The 24,472-nt window shown below is 41.7% G+C and overlaps 1 protein-coding gene across 1 annotated transcript in view; it reads right to left on the reverse strand.

Annotated features, from left to right (window-relative positions):
* Window positions 1–2,513: 2,513 nt before the first annotated feature.
* Window positions 2,514–24,472, reverse strand: part of gpr137ba (G protein-coupled receptor 137Ba) — a 28,015-nt gene continuing 6,056 nt past the window's right edge. The window contains exons 2-7 of the mRNA XM_021564564.3: window positions 24,291–24,340; window positions 16,454–16,676; window positions 13,385–13,534; window positions 10,384–10,512; window positions 8,973–9,094; window positions 2,514–3,233 (exon numbers count right to left, since the gene is read on the reverse strand). Of these exons, the coding sequence (XP_021420239.1) occupies window positions 3,164–3,233; window positions 8,973–9,094; window positions 10,384–10,512; window positions 13,385–13,534; window positions 16,454–16,676; window positions 24,291–24,340 (744 nt within the window). The 3' untranslated portion in view covers window positions 2,514–3,163. The remainder of the gene's footprint in view (window positions 3,234–8,972; window positions 9,095–10,383; window positions 10,513–13,384; window positions 13,535–16,453; window positions 16,677–24,290; window positions 24,341–24,472) is intronic.

Consider the following 24,472-nt stretch of genomic DNA (forward strand, 5'->3'; position numbering starts at 1 on the left):
AACAGGGAGCTGTTGTATACTGTTACTGTTGTTATCTGTGTGCAGCCAGTCCTCTGTGTTGGTCTGTCATCTAACTGCAGGCTCTTCACAGTGGAGACATGTGCTTTCGTATTCCACATCAGGCTTGTTGTTCAGGGTTGTTGCTAGGTGAAACAATAATACTCTATTTATCCACCAGACTTAACAGTTAACCATCTCACACATTACGGTCAATGTCATTACTGCAAGCACTATTTACTACAACCATTCAACGTATTCTCAATCTGAACTTTTCATGTATTGTTAATGCCAATTACATCTGTATTGTTAATGCCAATTACATCTGTATTGTTAATGCCAATTACATCTGTATTGTTAATGCCAATTACATCTGTATTGTTAATGCCAATTACATCTGTATTGTTAATGCCAATTACATCTGTATTGTTAATGCCAATTACATCTGTATTGTTAATGCCAATTACATCTGTATTGTTAATGCCAATTACATCTGTATTGTTAATGCCAATTACATCTGTATTGTTAATGCCAATTACATCTGGATTGTTAATGCCAATTACATCTGTATTGTTAATGCCAATTACATCTGTATTGTTAATGCCAATTACATCTGGATTGTTAATGCCAATTACATCTGTATTGTTAATGCCAATTACATCTGTATTGTTAATGCCAATTACATCTGTATTGTTAATGCCAATTACATCTGGATTGTTAATGCCAATTACATCTGGATTGTTAATGCCAATTACATCTGTATTGTTAATGCCAATTACATCTGTATTGTTAATGCCAATTACATCTGGATTGTTAATGCCAATTACATCTGTATTGTTAATGCCAATTACATCTGTATTGTTAATGCCAATTACATCTGGATTGTTAATGCCAATTACATCTGTATTGTTAATGCCAATTACATCTGTATTGTTAATGCCAATTACATCTGTATTGTTAATGCCAATTACATCTGGATTGTTAATGCCAATTACATCTGTATTGTTAATGCCAATTACATCTGTATTGTTAATGCCAATTACATCTGTATTGTTAATGCCAATTACATCTGTATTGTTAATGCCAATTACATCTGTATTGTTAATGCCAATTACATCTGGATTGTTAATGCCAATTACATCTGTATTGTTAATGCCAATTACATCTGTATTGTTAATGCCAATTACATCTGTATTGTTAATGCCAATTACAACTATATTGTTAATGCCAATCACAATTCCAGACTAGTATGAATGTTGTACTTCTGTAAAGGACTTGCTGGATTGATTGTCCGTTACACTTGATCCATGTTTCTGTTGATTCATTGCTCAGACATCAAGCAGAAATGTGGCGACAGTATGCTGACTCTGTCAGAACTAAATGTCTTTTTAAACAGACTATGATCCTTGGGAAAGGGCTGAAGAGACAGATTCCTGTCTGACCACATGTATGGACTGTATTCAGTGGTTTTCTTTACGAGTGGTTCTCAGAGTGCAGGTTCCCAGCAGTGACTATCACAGACTGTTGCTGGTAGGGTCTTGAAGACAGAAAAAAACATCTTCAACCTATAGAATCAGAATTTGTTCCACCCATGTAATGTGTTCCATCTATAGAATCAGAATTTGTTCCACCCATGTAATGTGTTCCATCTATAGAATTAGAATGTTTTCCACCTATAGGATTAGAATGTGTTCCACCTATAGAATTAGAATGTGTTCCACCTTTAGAATTAGAATGTTTTCCACCTATAGAATTAGAATGTGTTCCACCTGTAGAATTAGAATGTTCCACCTATAGAATTAGAATGTGTTCCACCTATATAATTAGAATGTTCCACCTATAGAATTAGGATGTGTTCCACCTATAGAATTAGAATGTGTTCCACCTATAGAATTAGAATGTGTTCCACCTATAGAATTAGAATGTTCCACCTATAGAATTAGAATGTTCCACCTATAGAATTAGAATGTGTTCCACCTATAGAATTATAATGTGTTCCACCTCTAGAATTAGAATGTGTTCCACCTATAGAATTAGAATGTTCCACCTATATAATTAGAATGTTCCACCTATAGAATTAGATTGTTCCACCTATAACCTATAGAATTAGATTGTTCCACCTCTAGAATTAGAATGTGTTACACCTATAGAATTAGAATGTGTTCCACCTATAGAATTAGAATGTGTTCCACCTATAGAATTAGAATGTTCCACCTATAGAATTAGATTGTTCCACCTATAACCTATAGAATTAGATTGTTCCACCTATAACCTATAGAATTAGATTGTTCCACCTATAGAATTGGATTGTTCCACCTATAACCTATAGAATTAGATTGTTCCACCTATAACCTATAGAATTAGATTGTTCAACCTCTAGAATTAGAATGTGTTACACCTATAGAATTAGAATGTGTTCCACCTATAGAATTAGAATGTTCCACCTATAGAATTAGAATGTTCCACCTATAGAATTAGAATGTTCCACCACACTGTCCTAAAGCACAATCAAGGTGTTTTATAAAATAGTTGTTTTATTATGGAGACTGCAATGTGAGAGAGGATTGTAAAGACCAGAACACATGTACAGTACATCTCCTCCCTCAACAAAGATAACTAATGCCTATGAACAATTTTAGCTGCTTGTGTTAAAAACATGAAAAGGAGACATTGAGAATATAAATGGATACATTTTACATACAAGATTAGGAAATACCTGTAAATGAATAATTGCATACAGTAAACATGTTTTTAAAATAGTGAATTCAGGTAATGCATATTCAGATGGGCTGTACAGTGCAATTCAGCTCATAGCTGCCAATGTTGTACACCTTGATAATAAACCTTTTTACATATTCATATTTGTTTGTGCAAGTTATGTATGCCCCCTAAGACCATCATCTCAATACTTACTGCCCTTTAGAAAATATGTTGACTTTATTTATCAAAATAGTAGAAAATAGAATGAATAAAGTCCTTGATGATATTCACCCCCGTGTCTCGATCCGAGGCCCTCGGGTGTGAGGTCATCAGTGTAGGCGTGTGCAAAAAAAGAGACAGGGCCAGCAGGAAGACTTCAAAAAGAGCTCCGGACCAATAGGAGCTCTTGTAAAAGTTCCGGACCAATCAGAGCTCTTAAATAAGGTTCAGGGCCAATAGAAAGTCTTCAATAAGGGTTGAGCTCCTCTGGGGGCAGGGCTGTGCTGCTGCTGCAATCATAGCTGTCTGCTGTCAAACTGAGGACAAAGACAAAACAAACATTACATTCCTGGGCCCATATTCACAAAGTCTCACGGTAGGAGTTCTGATCTAGGATCAGTTTTGCCCTGTAAGATGAAAAAGATGGACGGGGGAGATCTGATCCTAGATCAGAACTTCTACTAATTGAGATGCGGTGTCAGTATGTATCTAAGCTCTATTGGAAAGCCCGGTCCTTGCTTCTCCACAGGCATGTCACGGTCCTCACTTCGATATTAAAACGTGTAATACCTGACAGCAGCATGTGTGTATTTGTGTTCACCTGGTTGTCTGTGTTTTTATGTCCCTGGTGTGTGACTGTGTGATCACGCGCTCCATAGCCAATGTGAGTAAGACCTTTAAACATTCACTAGGCCACAGAGTCAGACGGATTACCAGGATGTGTACTCAGAGCATGTGCTGATCAACTGGCTGACCGAGTCTGTAATTCCTACATGTTTCAAGTAGACCACCATAGTCCCTGTGCCCAAGAACACTAAGGTAACCTGCCTAAATGACTACCGACCGGTAGCACTCACATCTGTAGCCATGAAGTCCTTTGAAAGGCTGGTCATGGCTCATGGCATTATCCCAGAAACCCCAGACTCACTCCCAACGCTCTAACCACTAGGCTACCTGCCGCCCAACGCTCTAACCACTAGGCTACCTGCCGCCCAACGCTCTAACCACTAGGCTACCTGCTGACCCTACACTCTAATCAAATCAAATCACAAATCAAATCACATTTTATTTGTCACATACACATGGTTAGCAGATGTTAATGCGAGTGTAGCGAAATGCTTGTGCTTCTAGTTCCGACAATGCAGTAATAACAAGTAATCTAACTAACAATTCCAAAACTACTGGGATACCCGCTGACCCTACACTCTAACCACTAGGCTACCTGCTGACCCTACACTCTAACCACTAGGCTACCTGCTGACCCTACACTCTAACCACTAGGCTACCTGCTGACCCTACACTCTAACCACTAGGCTACCTGCTGACCCTACACTCTAACCACTAGGCTACCTGCCGCCCAACGCTCTAACCACTAGGCTACCTGCTGACCCTACACTCTAACCACTAGGCTACCTGCCGCCCAACGCTCTAACCACTAGGCTACCTGCCGCCCAACGCTCTAACCACTAGGCTACCTGCCGCCCAACGCTCTAACCACTAGGCTACCTGCCGCCCAACGCTCTAACCACTAGGCTACCTGCTGACCCTACACTCTAACCACCAGGATACCTGCTGACCCTACACTCTAACCACTAGGCTACCTGCTGACCCTACACTCTAACCACTAGGCTACCTGCTGACCCTACACTCTAACCACTAGGCTACCTGCTGACCCTACACTCTAACCACCAGGATACCTGCTGACCCTACACTCTAACCACTAGGCTACCTGCTGACCCTACACTCTAACCACCAGGATACCTGCTGACCCTACACTCTAACCACTAGGCTACCTGCTGACCCTACACTCTAACCACTAGGCTACCTGCCGCCCAACGCTCTAACCACTAGGCTACCTGCCGCCCAACGCTCTAACCACTAGGCTACCTGCCGCCCAACGCTCTAACCACTAGGGTACCTGCCGCCCCTACACTCTAACCACTAGGCTACCTGCCGCCCAACGCTCTAACTACTAGGCTACCTGCCGCCCAACGCTCTAACCACTAGGCTACCTGCCGCCCAACGCTCTAACCACTAGGCTACCTGCCGCCCAACGCTCTAACCACTAGGCTACCTGCTGACCCTACACTCTAACCACCAGGATACCTGCTGACCCTACACTCTAACCACTAGGCTACCTGCTGACCCTACACTCTAACCACTAGGCTACCTGCTGACCCTACACTCTAACCACTAGGCTACCTGCTGACCCTACACTCTAACCACCAGGATACCTGCTGACCCTACACTCTAACCACTAGGCTACCTGCTGACCCTACACTCTAACCACCAGGATACCTGCTGACCCTACACTCTAACCACTAGGCTACCTGCTGACCCTACACTCTAACCACTAGGCTACCTGCCGCCCAACGCTCTAACCACTAGGCTACCTGCCGCCCAACGCTCTAACCACTAGGCTACCTGCCGCCCAACGCTCTAACCACTAGGGTACCTGCCGCCCCTACACTCTAACCACTAGGCTACCTGCCGCCCAACGCTCTAACTACTAGGCTACCTGCCGCCCAACGCTCTAACCACTAGGCTACCTGCCGCCCAACGCTCTAACCACTAGGCTACCTGCTGACCCTACACTCTAACCACCAGGATACCTGCTGACCCTACACTCTAACCACTAGGCTACCTGCTGACCCTACACTCTAACCACTAGGCTACCTGCTGACCCTACACTCTAACCACTAGGCTACCTGCTGACCCTACACTCTAACCACCAGGATACCTGCTGACCCTACACTCTAACCACTAGGCTACCTGCTGACCCTACACTCTAACCACCAGGATACCTGCTGACCCTACACTCTAACCACTAGGCTACCTGCTGACCCTACACTCTAACCACTAGGCTACCTGCCGCCCAACGCTCTAACCACTAGGCTACCTGCCGCCCAACGCTCTAACCACTAGGCTACCTGCCGCCCAACGCTCTAACCACTAGGGTACCTGCCGCCCCTACACTCTAACCACTAGGCTACCTGCCGCCCAACGCTCTAACTACTAGGCTACCTGCCGCCCAACGCTCTAACCACTAGGCTACCTGCCGCCCAACGCTCTAACCACTAGGCTACCTGCCGCCCAACGCTCTAACCACTAGGGTACCTGCCGCCCCTACACTCTAACCACTAGGCTACCTGCCGCCCAACGCTCTAACTACTAGGCTACCTGCCGCCCAACGCTCTAACCACTAGGCTACCTGCCGCCCAACGCTCTAACTACTAGGCTACCTGCTGACCCTACACTCTAACCACCAGGCAACCTGCCGTCCCTACACTCTAACCACTAGGCTACCTGCCGCCCAACGCTCTAACCACTAGGCTACCTACCGCACAACGCTCTAACCACCAGGCTACCTGCCGCCCCTACACTCTAACCACTAGGCTACCTGCCGCCCAACGCTCTAACCACTAGGCTACCTACCGCACAACACTCTAACCACTGTAGGCTACAGTCCAAGCTATGTCTTCCAATGGTGCGACTGCTGTCGGCATCCATTTTTGGACTAACAAATTATCTATATATACAGTATATCACAAAAGTGAGTACACCCCTCACATTTTTGTCAATATTTGAGTACATCTTTTCATGTGACAACACTGAAGAAATGACACTTTGCAACAATGCAAAGTAGTGAGTGTACAGCTTGTATAACAGTGTAAATTTGCTATCCCCTCAAAATAACTCAACACACAGCCATTAATGTCTAAACCGCTGGCAACAAAAGTGAGTACACCCCTAAGTGAAAATGTCCAGCATTTCACTGTAAGGTCTACTACACCTGTTGTATTCAGCATTTCACTGTGAGGTCTACTACACCTGTTGTATTCAGCATTTCACTGTAAGGTCTACTACACCTGTTGTATTCAGCATTTCACTGTGAGGTCTACTACACCTGCTGTATTCAGCATTTCACTGTGAGGTCTACTACACCTGTTGTATTCAGCATTTCACTGGGAGGTCTACTACACCTGTTGTATTCATCATTTCACTGTGAGGTCTACTACACCTGTTGTATTCAGCATTTCACTGTGAGGTCTACTACACCTGTTGTATTCAGCATTTCAGTGTGAGGTCTACTACACCTGTTGTATTCAGCATTTCACTGTAAGGTCTACTACACCTGTTGTATTCAGCATTTCACTGTAAGGTCTACTACACCTGTTGTATTCAGCATTTCACTGGGAGGTCTACTACACCTGTTGTATTCAGCATTTCACTGTAAGGTCTACTACACCTGTTGTATTCAGCATTTCACTGTAAGGTCTACTACACCTGTTGTATTCAGCATTTCACTGTGAAGTCTACTACACCTGTTGTATTCAGCATTTCACTGTAAGGTCTACTACACCTGTTGTATTCAGCATTTCACTGTAAGGTCTACTACACCTGTTGTATTCAGCATTTCACTGCGAAGTCTACTACACCTGTTGTATTCAGCATTTCACTGTGAGGTCTACTACACCTGTTGTATTCAGCATTTCACTGTAAGGTCTACTACACCTGTTGTATTCAGCATTTCACTGTAAGGTCTACTACACCTGTTGTATTCAGCATTTCACTGGGAGGTCTACTACACCTGTTGTATTCAGCATTTCGCTGTAAGGTCTACTACACCTGTTGTATTCGGCATTTCACTGTGGGGTCTACTACACCTGTTGTATTCAGCATTTCACTGTAAGGTCTACTACACCTGTTGTATTCAGCATTTCACTGTAAGGTCTACTACACCTGTTGTATTCAGCATTTCACTGTAAGGTCTACTACACCTGTTGTATTCAGCATTTCACTGCGAAGTCTACTACACCTGTTGTATTCAGCATTTCACTGTAAGGTCTACTACACCTGTTGTATTCAGCATTTCACTGTAAGGTCTACTACACCTGTTGTATTCAGCATTTCACTGCGAAGTCTACTACACCTGTTGTATTCAGCATTTCACTGTAAGGTCTACTACACCTGTTGTATTCAGCATTTCACTGTGAGGTCTACTACACCTGTTGTATTCAGCATTTCACTGTGAGGTCTACTACACCTGTTGTATTCAGCATTTCACTGTGAGGTCTACTACACCTGTTGTATTCAGCATTTCAATGTGAGGTCTACTACACCTGTTGTATTCAGCATTTCACTGTGAGGTCTACTACACCTGTTATATTCAGCATTTCACTGTGAGGTCTACTACACCTGTTGTATTCAGCATTTCACTGTGAGGTCTACGACACTTGTTGTATTCAGCATTTCACTGTAAGGTCTACTACACCTGTTGTATTCAGTATTTCACTGTAAGGTCTACTACACCTGTTGTATTCAGCATTTCACTGTGAGGTCTACTACACCTGTTGTATTCAGCATTTCACTGTAAGGTCTACTACACCTGTTGTATTCAGCATTTCACTGTAAGGTCTACTACACCTGTTGTATTCAGCATTTCACTGTAAGGTCTACTACACCTGCTGTATTCAGCATTTCACTATAAGGTCTACTACACCTGTTGTATTCAGCATTTCACTGCGAAGTCTACTACACCTGTTGTATTCAGCATTTCACTGGGAGGTCTACTACACCTGTTGTATTCAGCATTTCACTGTAAGGTCTACTACACCTGTTGTATTCAGCATTTCACTGTGAGGTCTACTACACATGTTGTATTCAGCATTTCACTGTGAGGTCTACTACACATGTTGTATTCAGCATTTCACTGTAAGGTCTACTACACCTGTTGTATTCAGCATTTCATTGTAAGGTCTACTACACCTGTTGTATTCAGCATTTCACTGTGAGGTCTACTACACCTGTTGTATTCAGCATTTCACTGCGAAGTCTACTACACCTGTTGTATTCAGCATTTCACTGTAAGGTCTACTACACCTGTTGTATTCAGCATTTCACTGTAAGGTCTACTACACCTGCTGTATTCAGCATTTCACTATAAGGTCTACTACACCTGTTGTATTCAGCATTTCACTGCGAAGTCTACTACACCTGTTGTATTCGGCGCATGTGACAAATACAATTTGATTGATTGTCTGTTGTTCATGTACCTGGCCTGTACATCCTGAGGGATGATGCTCCATACCAGGTCGTCATCACTGTCATAACGTCGAGGGTTGTCAAAGAAATAGGCCCTGGACGAGAAGACGTGTCCTGGGAGTCCCGTCCCACTCTGGAGAACAACAAAACCAGATATCCGTCAAATTCCTATCATACTAAACCCATTCTGTCCCAGACACAAATCACACCTTGTCACGCCCTGACCAATGAGAGCCCTTGGTTCTCTATGGTGTCGTAGGTCAGGGTATGGCTAGGGGGTGTTCTAGTTCAAGATTTCTATGATACTAAACCCACTCTGTCCCAGACACAAATCACCCCTAGTATTAGACTAAAATCACACTAAATGAAGAATTTCCATTGAACATGCTTTTTAGTCTAACTAGGATTAATCTGTGTCCAGGAAACCAGTGGATAGTACCAGGGTTAGGGGTCAAGTAAACCTATTCCAATTCCACATTTCCCTTATCTGTGTCCAGGAAACCAGCCTTTTGGGTCAGTGGATAGTACCAGGGTTAGGGGTCAAGTAAACCTATTCCAATTCCACATTTCCCTTATCTGTGTCCAGGAAACCAGCCTTTTGGGTCAGTGGATAGTACCAGGGTTAGGGGTCAAGTAAACCTATTCCAATTCCACATTTCCCTTATCTGTGTCCAGGAAACCAGCCTTTTGGGTCAGTGGATAGTACCAGGGTTAGGGGTCAAGTAAACCTATTACAATTCCACATTTCCCTTATTGAAAAGCATTGAAGAACATTGGAAGGAGAGTTTCAGTGTGCTTCCTGACTGGCATTCAGCTGTACTTGACCCTGTATAGAACAGTTCACAGTAAACCCTCTCCTGCCATCGTGCCCTTGAGCAAAGCAGTTGCAAGGAGATTTTGAGCAGTTGCAAGAAGAGAATTGCTGTCCATCCAGGGGCCTTACACTGCTGCTTATCCTGGTCCTCTGTGTGTGTGTGTGTGTGTGTGTGTGTGTGTGTGTGTGTGTGTGTGTGTGTGTGTGTGTGTGTGTGTGTGTGTGTGTGTGTGTGTGTGTGTGTGTGTGTGTGTGTGTGTGTGTGTATTAGGAAAGACAGAACACGTTTTAACCAATGAACAGTACAGTGTATTGGGAAAAGACAAAACACGTTTTAACCAATGAACAGTACAGTGTATCGGGAAAGACAAACACGTTTTAACCAATGAACAGTACAGTGTATCGGGAAAGACAAAACACGTTTTAACCAATGAACAGTACAGTGTATCGGGAAAGACAAAACACGTTTTAACCAATGAACAGTACAGTGTATCGGGAAAGGGGAAACCTACTTAGTTGAACCCATACGTGTCTTCCACATTTAACCCAACGGGGATCTGCCTAATCAACGTCCATGTCATTGGCACGCACACACACACACTCCTCACCTTGTCCTGGTGAGGCTGTCGGACCCTGAAGAAGTAGACGACCAGAGAGGTTGGCAGCAGCTCCCAGACAAACAGAATCACCCCAAACACAATGTACCCCGCGTCTCCCAGGGTCGACTGCAGGTCTGCCTGAGACACCACACAGACAGGATGTAATGTTAGAGTCTGAAGTCAGATAAGCTCAGTATAAACACAGTCAACCACAACATCCTGTATAAACTAAGGGCTTCCTCTATTCAGTCTGGATCCTATATAAACTAAGGGCTTGAATTACATTCAGCATTTAACATGAATTACTTATGCAGCATTTAATATATTCAGCATTTAACATGAATTACATATGCAGCATTTAATATATTCAGCGTTTAACATGAATTACATATGCAGCGTTTAATATATTCAGCATTTAACATGAATTACATATGCAGCATTTAATATATTCAGCATTTAACATGAATTACATATGCAGCATTTAATATATTCAGCATTTAACATGAATTACATATGCAGCATTTAATATATTCAGCATTTAACATGAATTACATATGCAGCGTTTAATATATTCAGCATTTAACATGAATTACATATGCAGCGTTTAATATATTCAGCATTTAACATGAATTACATATGCAGCATTTAATATATTCAGCATTTAACATGAATTACATATGCAGCGTTTAATATATTCAGCATTTAACATGAATTACATATGCAGCATTTAATATATTCAGCATTTAACATGAATTACATATGCAGCGTTTAATATATTCAGCATTTAACATGAATTACATATGCAGCGTTTAATATATTCAGCATTTAACATGAATTACATATGCAGCATTTAATATATTCAGCATTTAACATGAATTACATATGCAGCGTTTAATATATTCAGCATTTAACATGAATTACATATGCAGCGTTTAATATATTCAGCATTTAACATGAATTACATATGCAGCATTTAATATATTCAGCATTTAACATGAATTACATATGCAGCGTTTAATATATTCAGCATTTAACATGAATTACATATGCAGCATTTAATATATTCAGCATTTAACATGAATTACATATGCAGCGTTTAATATATTCAGCGTTTAACATGAATTACATATGCAGCGTTTAACATGAATTACATATGCAGCATTTAACATGAATTACATATGCAGCGTTTAACATGAATTACATATGCAGCATTTAACATGAATTACATACGCAGCATTTAACATGAATTACATATGCAGCGTTTAACATGAATTACATATGCAGCATTTAACATGAATTACATATGCAGCGTTTAACATGAATTACATATGCAGCGTTTAACATGAATTACATACGCAGCATTTAATATATTCAGCGTTTAACATGAATTACATATGCAGCATTTAATATATTCAGCATTTAACATGAATTACATATGCAGCATTTAATATATTCAGCATTTAACATGAATTACATATGCAGCATTTAACATGAATCCAGTCACCGCTGATGCTGGGAACACTGCCTTTACATTTCAATCAGACTGTAATGCTGAACGTCCGAAATACGGATTGAATTGAGCTTCAGAATATAGGAGTGCTGATCTAGGACCAGTTTTCCCTTTTAGATCATAATGAATAGGATTATGGCCAGGGAAGACCTGATCCTAGACCAGTACCCCTACACTGAGAGGCTTTAAGACCTGATCCTAGACCAGTACCCCTACACTGAGAGGCTTTAAGACCTGATCCTAGACCAGTACCCCTACACTGAGAGGCTTTAAGACCTGATCCTAGACCAGTACCCCTACACTGAGAGGCTTTAAGACCTGATCCTAGACCAGTACCCGAACACTGAGAGGCTTTAAGACCTGATCCTAGACCAGCACTCCTACTCAGAGAGGCTTTAAGACCTGATCCTAGACCAGTACCCCTACACTGAGAGGCTTTAAGACCTGATCCTAGACCAGTACCCCTACACTGAGAGGCTTTAAGACCTGATCCTAGACCAGTACCCCTACACTGAGAGGCTTTAAGACCTGATCCTAGACCAGTACCCGAACACTGAGAGGCTTTAAGACCTGATCCTAGACCAGCACTCCTACTCAGAGAGGCTTTAAGACCTGATCCTAGACCATGTCTATGTGGGGAGAGCAGACTGGGACAGGGAGAGATGTTGAAGGATGTGGGGACAGCAGACTGGGACAGGGAGAGATGTTGAAGGATGTGGGGAGAGCAGACTGGGACAGGGAGAGATGTTGAAGGATGTGGGGACAGCAGACTGGGACAGGGAGAGATGTTGAAGGATGTGGGGAGAGCAGACTGGGACAGGGAGAGATGTTGAAGGATGTGGGGAAAGCAGACTGGGACAGGGAGAGATGTTGAAGGATGTGGGGACAGCAGACTGGGACAGGGAGAGATGTTGAAGGATGTGGGGAGAGCAGACTGGGACAGGGAGAGATGTTGAAGGATGTGGGGAAAGCAGACTGGGACAGGGAGAGATGTTGAAGGATGTGGGGACAGCAGACTGGGACAGGGAGAGATGTTGAAGGATGTGGGGAGAGCAGACTGGGACAGGGAGAGATGTTGAAGGATGTGGGGAGAGCAGACTGGGACAGGGAGAGATGTTGAAGGATGTGGGGAGAGCAGACTGGGACAGGGAGAGATGTTGAAGGATGTGGGGAGATCAGACTGGGACAGGGAGAGATGTAAATCTGTCCGTAAAGCTGCTCTGCACCTGTTCTGAGGACGATACTGGGCCGGCACGCTTAAATGACTTAGTCACCTCTTATCCAGAGCGACTTACATGAGCAACTAGGGTTAAGTGCCTTGCTCAAGGGCACATCAACAGATTTTTCATGTAGTCTGCTCGCGGATTCGAACCAACGTCCTTTCAGTTATTAACCACTAGACTTCCTTCAACCTTGATTAGAGGAATTATGTGTGTCGTGACAAAAACGTGCATCTTTTTGGTCCCGAGGCCCAGAAAAGACACTGTCGTACAGTATTACCTGGTCAGATACATTGTACCAGTCGTAGTCGAAGGAGTTGATGCTCTTAACGTTGGTGAGGGCCAGAACCAGCAGGTTGTAACAGGCTCTGGATGTGTACAGCAGGGTGACTGTGGCTCCTATAGCTGTCACCTGGCACAATGAGGTTCCCTGGGAAATAAAACACACTGTCTCAGATAGCAATAGTTTTAGCTTTGTGTGAATCATAGAACCTGGTCCCAGATCTGTTTGTCCTGACATCTCCTATGGTCCTCAACGAGTAGGCCAGACAATACCAACGAATCTGGGACCAGGTTAGAGAAGCTGGTACACGTCAACTACCCAACTGTGCCATTTGATTCTCGATGCTCACACAGCCGTGCCTACAGCAGCACACTCAGCAGGGCGCAGGGCAGGCTCTCGTCATGTGTAAGCAAGTGCACTCACTCAATTCAACCCAAGGAGCTTTATTGACATGGGAAACATGTGTTAACATTGCCAAAGCAAGTGAGGTAGATGATATACAAAAGTTAAATAAACAATAAAAATTAACAGTAAACATGAAACGTACAGAAGCTTCAAAACAATAAAGACATTAGAAATGTCATAACGATGTACAAATGCTTAAAAAGTACAAAGATACTCAAATACACACTAAACAAGTATTATGATTACCAGATACTCAAATACACACTAAACAAGTATTATGATTACCAGATACTCAAATACACACTAAACAAGTATTATTATTACCAGATACTCAAATACACACTAAACAAGTATTATGATTACCAGATACTCAGATACACACTAAACAAGTATTATGATTACCAGATACTCAAATACACACTAAACAAGTATTATGATTACCAGATACACACTAAACAAGTATTATGATTACCAGATACTCAAATACACACTAAACAAGTATTATGATAACCAGATACACACTAAACAAGTATTATGATTACCAGATACTCAAATACACACTAAACTAGTATTATGATTACCAGACACTCAGATACACACTAAACTAGTGTTATGATTACCAAATACACACTAAACAAGTATTATGATTACCAGATACTCAAATACACACTAAACAAGTATTATGATTACCAGATACTCAAATACACACTAAACAAGTATTATGATTACCAGATACTCAAATACACACTAAACAAGTATTATGATTACCAGATACTCAAATACACACTAAACAAGTATTATGATTACCAGATACTCAGATACACACTAAACAAGTATTATTATTACCAGATACTCAAATCCACACTAAACAAGTATTATTATTACCAGATACTCAAATACACACTAAACAAGTATTATGATTACCAGATACTCAAATACACACTAAACAAGTATTATGATTACCAGATACACACTAAACAAGTATTATGATTACCAGATACTCAAATACACACTAAACAAGTATTATGATAACCAGATACACACTAAACAAGTATTATGATTACCAGATACTCAAATACACACTAAACTAGTATTATGATTACCAGACACTCAGATACACACTAAACTAGTGTTATGATTACCAAATACACACTAAACAAGTATTATGATTACCAGATACTCAAATACACACTAAACAAGTATTATGATTACCAGATACTCAAATACACACTAAACAAGTATTATGATTACCAGATACTCAGATACACACTAAACAAGTATTATGATTACCAGATACTCAGATACACACTAAACAAGTATTATGATTACCAGATACTCAGATACACACTAAACAAGTATTATTATTACCAGATACTCAGATACACACTAAACAAGTATTATTATTACCAGATACACACTAAACAAGTATTATGATTACCAGATACTCAGATACACACTAAACAAGTATTATGATTACCAGATACTCAGATACACACTAAACAGCTATTATGATTACCAGATACTCAGATACACACTAAACAAGTATTATTATTACCAGATACTCAGATACACACTAAACAAGTATTATTATTACCAGATACACACTAAACTAGTATTATGATTACCAGATACTCAGATACACACTAAACTAGTATTATGATTACCAGATACTCAAATACACACTAAACAAGTATTATGATTACCAGATACTCAAATACACACTAAACAAGTATTATGATTACCAGATACTCAGATACACACTAAACAAGTATTATTATTACCAGATACTCAGATACACACTAAACAAGTATTATTATTACCAGATACACACTAAACAAGTATTATGATTACCAGATACTCAAATACACACTAAACAAGTATTATGATTACCAGATACTCAGATACACACTAAACAAGTATTATGATTACCAGATACTCAAATACACACTAAACAAGTATCATGATTACCAGATACTCAGATACACACTAAACAAGTATTATTATTACCAGATACTCAAATACACACTAAACAAGTGCTAACCAGATACTCAAATACACACTGAACAAGTATTATGATTACCAAATACACACTAAACAAGTGATATGATTACCAGATACTCAAATACACACTAAACAAGTACTATGATTACCAGATACTCAAATACACACTAAACAAGTATTATGATTACCAGATACTCAAATACACACTAAACAAGTATTATGATTACCAGACACTCAAATACACACTAAACAAGTATTATGATTACCAGATACTCAAATACACACTAAACAAGTATTATGATTACCAGATACTCAAATACACACTAAACAAGTATTATGATTACCAGATACTCAGATACACACTAAACAAGTATTATGATTCCCAGATACTCAAATACACACTAAACAAGTATTATGATTACCAGATACACACTAAACAAGTATTGTGATTACCAGATACTCAAATACACACTAAACAAGTATTATGATTACCAGATACTCAAATACACACTAAACAAGTATTATGATTACCAGATACTCAAATACACACTAAACAAGTACTATGATTACCAGATACACACTAAACAAGTATTATGATTACCAGATACTCAAATCCACATGCATTTCAACCAAGGATTGGTGTGTGTGTACATCTCTTACCTTGGACTCCAGGTAGATATTAGCCAGGGACATCTTGGCGATCTTGTAGAGGCAGAGGGAGAGGGAGATGGCACACAGGACAAACAGTGTATCGTTGATGGCTACTCTGATCAGTACAATGGTCTGGGTCTCTGTGGTGCTCATCCTCACTAGCAGGGCACAGGTCAGGTTTACTACCAGGAAGACCATACTGATGGACAGGAAGAGGAGGTACAGGGGTAACCTGGGGGACAGGAAGTAACATTGTTAGAGGTCTGAGGTCAAAGCTGAACGATGGGTGTAGAGGTCAAATTGATTGATTGATAATGCCCTTTTACATCAGCAGTTGTCACCAAACGCTTTACAGTAACCCAGCCTACACTCCAAAGATGAAGCAGAGCAGAAGACAGAGGACAGAGGGACTATAGAGTATAGAACAGTAAGGTTCAGAGGACAGAGGGACTATAGAGTATAGAACAGTAAGGTTCAGAAGACAGAGGGACTATAGAGTATAGAACAGTAAGGTTCAGAAGACAGAGGGACTATAGAGTATAGAACAGTACGGTTCAGAGGACAGAGGGACTATAGAGTATAGAACAGTAAGGTTCAGAGGACAGAGGGACTATAGAGTATAGAACAGTAAGGTTCAGAAGACAGAGGACAGAGGGACTATAGAGTATAGAACAGTAAGGTTCAGAGGACAGAGGGACTATAGAGTATAGAACAGTAAGGTTCAGAGGACAGAGGGACTATAGAGTATAGAACAGTAAGGTTCAGAGGACAGAGGACAGAGGGACTATAGAGTATAGAACAGTAAGGTTCAGAGGACAGAGGGACTATAGAGTATAGAACAGTAAGGTTCAGAAGACAGAGGACAGAGGGACTATAGAGTATAGAACAGTACGGTTCAGAGGACAGAGGGACTATAGAGTATAGAACAGTAAGGTTCAGAGGACAGAGGACAGAGGACAGAGGGACTATAGAGTATAGAACAGTACGGTTCAGAAGACAGAGGACAGAGGGACTATAGAGTATAGAACAGTAAGGTTCAGAGGACAGAGGGACTATAGAGTATAGAACAGTAAGGTTCAGAAGACAGAGGGACTATAGAGTATAGAACAGTAAGGTTCAGAGGACAGAGGGACTATAGAGTATAGAACAGTAAGGTTCAGAGGACAGAGGGACTATAGAGTATAGAACAGTAAGGTTCAGAGGACAGAGGGACTATAGAGTATAGAACAGTAAGGTTCAGAAGACAGAGGGACTATAGAGTATAGAACAGTAAGGTTCAGAAGACAGAAGACAGAGGGACTATAGAGTATAGAACAGTAAGGTTCAGAGGACAGAGGACAGAGGGACTATAGAGTATAGAACAGTAAGGTTCAGAGGACAGAGGGACTATAGAGTATAGAACAGTAAGGTTCAGAAGACAGAGGGACTATAGAGTATAGAACAGTAAGGTTCAGAAGACAGAGGGACTATAGAGTATAGAACAGTAAGGTTCAGAAGACAGAGGGACTATAGAGTATAGAACAGTAAGGTTCAGAAGACAGAGGGACTATAGAGTATAGAACAGTAAGGTTCAGAAGACAGAGGGACTATAGAGTATAGAACAGTAAGGTTCAGAGGACAGAGGGACTATAGAGTATAGAACAGTAAGGTTCAGAAGACAGAGGGACTATAGAGTATAGAACAGCAAGGTTCAGAGGACAGAGGACAGAGGGACTATAGAGTATAGAACAGTAAGGTTCAGAAGACAGAGGGACTATAGAGTATAGAACAGTAAGGTTCAGAGGACAGAGGGACTATAGAGTATAGAACAGTAAGGTTCAGAAGACAGAGGACAGAGGAACTATAGAGTATAGAACAGTAAGGTTCAGAGGACAGAGGGACTATAGAGTATAGAACAGTAAGGTTCAGAAGACAGATGGACTATAGAGTATAGAACAGTAAGGTTCAGAAGACAGAGGGACTATAGAGTATAGAACAGTACGGTTCAGAGGACAGAGGGACTATAGAGTATAGAACAGTAAGGTTCAGAGGACAGAGGGACTATAGAGTATAGAACAGTAAGGTTCAGAAGACAGAGGACAGAGGGACTATAGAGTATAGAACAGTAAGGTTCAGAGGACAGAGGGACTATAGAGTATAGAACAGTAAGGTTCAGAGGACAGAGGGACTATAGAGTATAGAACAGTAAGGTTCAGAGGACAGAGGACAGAGGGACTATAGAGTATAGAACAGTAAGGTTCAGAGGACAGAGGGACTATAGAGTATAGAACAGTAAGGTTCAGAAGACAGAGGACAGAGGGACTATAGAGTATAGAACAGTACGGTTCAGAGGACAGAGGGACTATAGAGTATAGAACAGTAAGGTTCAGAGGACAGAGGACAGAGGACAGAGGGACTATAGAGTATAGAACAGTAAGGTTCAGAGGACAGAGGGACTATAGAGTATAGAACAGTAAGGTTCAGAAGACAGAGGGACTATAGAGTATAGAACAGTAAGGTTCAGAGGACAGAGGGACTATAGAGTATAGAACAGTAAGGTTCAGAGGACAGAGGGACTATAGAGTATAGAACAGTAAGGTTCAGAGGACAGAGGGACTATAGAGTATAGAACAGTAAGGTTCAGAAGACAGAGGGACTATAGAGTATAGAACAGTAAGGTTCAGAAGACAGAAGACAGAGGGACTATAGAGTATAGAACAGTAAGGTTCAGAGGACAGAGGACAGAGGGACTATAGAGTATAGAACAGTAAGGTTCAGAGGACAGAGGGACTATAGAGTATAGAACAGTAAGGTTCAGAAGACAGAGGGACTATAGAGTATAGAACAGTAAGGTTCAGAAGACAGAGGGACTATAGAGTATAGAACAGTAAGGTTCAGAAGACAGAGGGACTATAGAGTATAGAACAGTAAGGTTCAGAAGACAGAGGGACTATAGAGTATAGAACAGTAAGGTTCAGAAGACAGAGGGACTATAGAGTATAGAACAGTAAGGTTCAGAGGACAGAGGGACTATAGAGTATAGAACAGTAAGGTTCAGAGGACAGAGGGACTATAGAGTATAGAACAGTAAGGTTCAGAAGACAGAGGACAGAGGGACTATAGAGTATAGAACAGTAAGGTTCAGAAGACAGAGGGACTATAGAGTATAGAACAGTAAGGTTCAGAGGACAGAGGGACTATAGAGTATAGAACAGTAAGGTTCAGAGGACAGAGGGACTATAGAGTATAGAGCAGTAAGGTTCAGAGGACAGAGGGACTATAGAGTATAGAACAGTAAGGTTCAGAGGACAGAGGGACTATAGAGTATAGAACAGTAAGGTTCAGAAGACAGAGGACAGAGGGACTATAGAGTATAGAACAGTAAGGGTCAGAGGACAGAGGGACTATAGAGTATAGAACAGTAAGGGTCAGAGGACAGAGGGACTATAGAGTATAGAACAGTAAGGTTCAGAGGACAGAGGGACTATAGAGTATAGAACAGTAAGGTTCAGAGGACAGAGGGACTATAGAGTATAGAACAGTAAGGTTCAGAAGACAGAGGGACTATAGAATATAGAACAGTAAGGTTCAGAGGACAGAGGGACTATAGAGTATAGAACAGTAAGGTTCAGAGGACAGAGAACAGAGGGACTATAGAGTATAGAGCAGTAAGGTTCAGAGGACAGAGGGACTATAGAGTATAGAACAGTAAGGTTCAGAGGACAGAGGGACTATAGAGTATAGAACAGTAAGGGTCAGAGGACAGAGGGACTATAGAGTATAGAACAGTACGGTTCAGAGGACAGAGGGACTATAGAGTATAGAACAGTAAGGTTCAGAAGACAGAGGGACTATAGAGTATAGAACAGTAAGGTTCAGAGGACAGAGGACAGAGGGACTATACAGGTACAGGTGCATCAAAGCTGGGACCGAGAGACTGAAAAACAGCTTCTATCTCAAGGCCATCAGACTGTTAAACAGCCACCACTAACACTGACACTGACTCAACTCCAGCCACTTTAATAATGGGAATTGATGGGAAATGATGTAAATATATCACTAGCCACTTTAAACAATGCTACCTTATATAAATGTTACTTACCCTACATTATTCATCTCATATGCATACGTATATACTGTACTCTATATCATCGACGGTATCCTTATGTAATACATGTATCACTAGCCACTTTATACTATACTATGCCACTTTGTTTACATACTCATCTCATTTGTATATACTGTACCCGATACCATCTACTGTATCTTGCCTATGCTGCTCTGTACCATCACTCATTCATATATCCTTATGTACATATTCTTTATCCCCTTACACTGTGTACAAGACAGTAGTTTTGGAATTGTTAGTTAGATTACTTGTTATTACTGCATTGTCGGAACTAGAAGCACAAGCATTTCGCTACACTCGCATTAACATCTGCTAACCATGTGTATGTGACAAATAAAAATTGGATTTGATTTTGATTTGATTTTTGATTTAGAGTATAGAGCAGTAAGGTTCAGAGGACAGAGGGACTATAGAGTATAGAACAGTACGGTTCAGAGGACAGAGGGACTATAGAGTATAGAACAGTACGGTTCAGAGGACAGAGGGACTATAGAGTATAGAACAGTAAGGGTCAGAGGACAGAGGGACTATAGAGTATAGAACAGTACGGTTCAGAGGACAGAGGGACTATAGAGTATAGAACAGTACGGTTCAGAGGACAGAGGGACTATAGAGTATAGAACAGTAAGGTTCAGAAGACAGAGGGACTATAGAGTATAGAACAGTAAGGTTCAGAAGACAGAGGACAGAGGGACTATAGAGTATAGAACAGTAAGGTTCAGAGGACAGAGGGACTATAGAGTATAGAACAGTACGGTTCAGAGGACAGAGGGACTATAGAGTATAGAACAGTACGGTTCAGAGGACAGAGGGACTATAGAGTATAGAACAGTACGGTTCAGAGGACAGAGGGACTATAGAGTATAGAACAGTAAGGGTCAGAGGACAGAGGGACTATAGAGTATAGAACAGTACGGTTCAGAGGACAGAGGGACTATAGAGTATAGAACAGTACGGTTCAGAGGACAGAGGGACTATAGAGTATAGAACAGTACGGTTCAGAGGACAGAGGGACTATAGAGTATAGAACAGTAAGGGTCAGAGGACAGAGGGACTATAGAGTATAGAACAGTACGGTTCAGAGGACAGAGGGACTATAGAGTATAGAACAGTACGGTTCAGAGGACAGAGGGACTATAGAGTATAGAACAGTAAGGTTCAGAAGACAGAGGGACTATAGAGTATAGAACAGTAAGGTTCAGAAGACAGAGGACAGAGGGACTATAGAGTATAGAACAGTAAGGTTCAGAGGACAGAGGGACTATAGAGTATAGAACAGTACGGTTCAGAGGACAGAGGGACTATAGAGTATAGAACAGTACGGTTCAGAGGACAGAGGGACTATAGAGTATAGAACAGTACGGTTCAGAGGACAGAGGGACTATAGAGTATAGAACAGTAAGGGTCAGAGGACAGAGGGACTATAGAGTATAGAACAGTAAGGTTCAGAGGACAGAGGGACTATAGAGTATAGAGCAGTAAGGTTCAGAAGACAGAGGACAGAGGGACTATAGAGTATAGAACAGTAAGGTTCAGAGGACAGAGGGACTATAGAGTATAGAACAGTAAGGTTCAGAGGACAGAGGGACTATAGAGTATAGAACAGTAAGGTTCAGAGGACAGAGGGACTATAGAGTATAGAGCAGTAAGGTTCAGAAGACAGAGGACAGAGGGACTATAGAGTATAGAACAGTAAGGTTCAGAGGACAGAGGGACTATAGAGTATAGAACAGTAAGGTTCAGAGGACAGAGGGACTATAGAGTATAGAACAGTAAGGTTCAGAAGACAGAGGACAGAGGGACTATAGAGTATAGAACAGTAAGGTTCAGAGGACAGAGGGACTATAGAGTATAGAACAGTAAGGTTCAGAGGACAGAGGGACTATAGAGTATAGAACAGTAAGGTTCAGAGGACAGAGGGACTATAGAGTATAGAACAGTAAGGTTCAGAGGACAGAGGACAGAGGGACTATAGAGTATAGAACAGTACGGTTCAGAGGACAGAGGGACTATAGAGTATAGAACAGTAAGGTTCAGAAGACAGAGGACAGAGGGACTATAGAGTATAGAACAGTAAGGGTCAGAAGACAGAGGACAGAGGGACTATAGAGTATAGAACAGTACGGTTCAGAGGACAGAGGGACTATAGAGTATAGAACAGTAAGGTTCAGAGGACAGAGGACAGAGGACAGAGGGACTATAGAGTAGAGAACAGTACACTACATGACCAAAAGTATGTGGACACCTGCCTGTCGAACGTCTCGTTCCAAAATCATAGGCATTAATATGGAGTTGGCTGCCCCCCATGGCTGCTATAACAGCCTCCACTCTTCTGGGAAGACTTTCCACTAGATGTAGGAACATTGCTGCTATAACAGCTTGCACTCTTCTGGGAAGGCTTTCCACTAGATGTAGGAACATTGCTGCTATAACAGCCTCCACTCTTCTGGGAAGGCTTTCCACTAGATGTTGGAACATTGCTGCTATAACAGCCTCCACTCTTCTGGGAAGGTTTTCCACTAGATGTAGGAACATTGCTGCTATAACAGCCTCCACTCTTCTGGGAAGGCTTTCCACTAGATGTAGGAACATTGCTGCTATGACAGCCTCCACTCTTCTGGGAAGGCTTTCCACTAGATGTTGGAAAATTGCTGCGGGGACTTTCTTCGTTTCAGCCACAAGAGCATTAGTGCACAAGAATATTAGGGCACTGATGTTGGGCGATTAGGTCTGGCTTGCAGTCAGCGTTCCAATTCTTACCAAAGGTGTTCAATAGGGTTGAGGTCAGGACTCTGTGCAGGCCAGTCAAGTTCTTCTACACTGATCTCAACTAACCATTTCCTTATAGACCTCGCTTTGTGCACGGGGGGCATTGTCATGCTGAAACAGGAAAGGGCCTTCCCCAAACTGTTGCAACAGAATCATCTAGAATGTCATTGTATGCTGTAGCGGTAAGATTTCCCTTCACTGGAATTAAGGGGCCTGAACCATTAAAAACAGACCCAGACCATTATTCCTCCTCCATCAAATTTTACAGTTGGTACTATGCATTGGGGCAGATAGCGTTCTCCTGGCATCTGCTAAACCCAGATTTGTCTGTCTGACTGCCTGAGGGTGAAGCGTGATTCATCACTCCAGAGAACGTGTTTCCTCTGCTCCAGAGTCCAATGGCGGTGAGCTTTACACCACTCCAGCTAATGCTTGGTATTGCACATGGTGATCTTAGGCTTGTGTGCGGCTGCTCGGCCACGGAAACCCATTTCATGAAGCTTCCAGAGGCAGTTTGGAACTCAGTAGTGAGTGTTGCAACCGAGGACAGACGATTTATACGGGCTACGTACTTCAGCACTCGGTGGTCCCGTTCTGTGAGCTTGTGTGGCCTACCATTTCGCGGCTGAGCCGTTGTTGCTCCTAGATGTTTCCACTTCACAAAGCAGCACTTACAGCACTAGCAGGGTAGAAATTTGACAAGCTGACTTGTTGGAAAGGTGGCATCCTATGATGGTGCCATGTTGAAAGTCACTGAGCTCTTCAGTAAGGCCATTATACTGCCAACGTTTGTCTATGGAGATTGCATGGCTGGGTGCTCGATATTATACACCTGTGAGCAACTGGTGTGGCTGAAATAGCCGAATACAGTAATTTACAGGGGGTGTCCACATACTTCAGTATGCATAGTGTCGGTAGGATGGAACATTATTGTATGTTGAATGGTGCTTAGTGTTTATTAAATCGTACCTGTATTTCAGAAGCTCTGGTGCATGTTTCGATTTTGCCTTGAACACAACCTGTAGAAAGACAAATGTCCTTTAAACCTCATATATATTCTACTGTATCGCATGTTCTGTGTTTCTCTGTTGAAAGGGACGAAAAAAACAAGGCTTTCTCACTTCTGCTTTCTCTCTGTCCTAAAGACACCA

The sequence above is a fragment of the Oncorhynchus mykiss genome, chromosome 16, assembly GCF_057628025.1.
Source record: "Oncorhynchus mykiss isolate SJ-2025 chromosome 16, ASM5762802v1, whole genome shotgun sequence".
Lineage (NCBI taxonomy): Eukaryota > Metazoa > Chordata > Actinopteri > Salmoniformes > Salmonidae > Oncorhynchus > Oncorhynchus mykiss.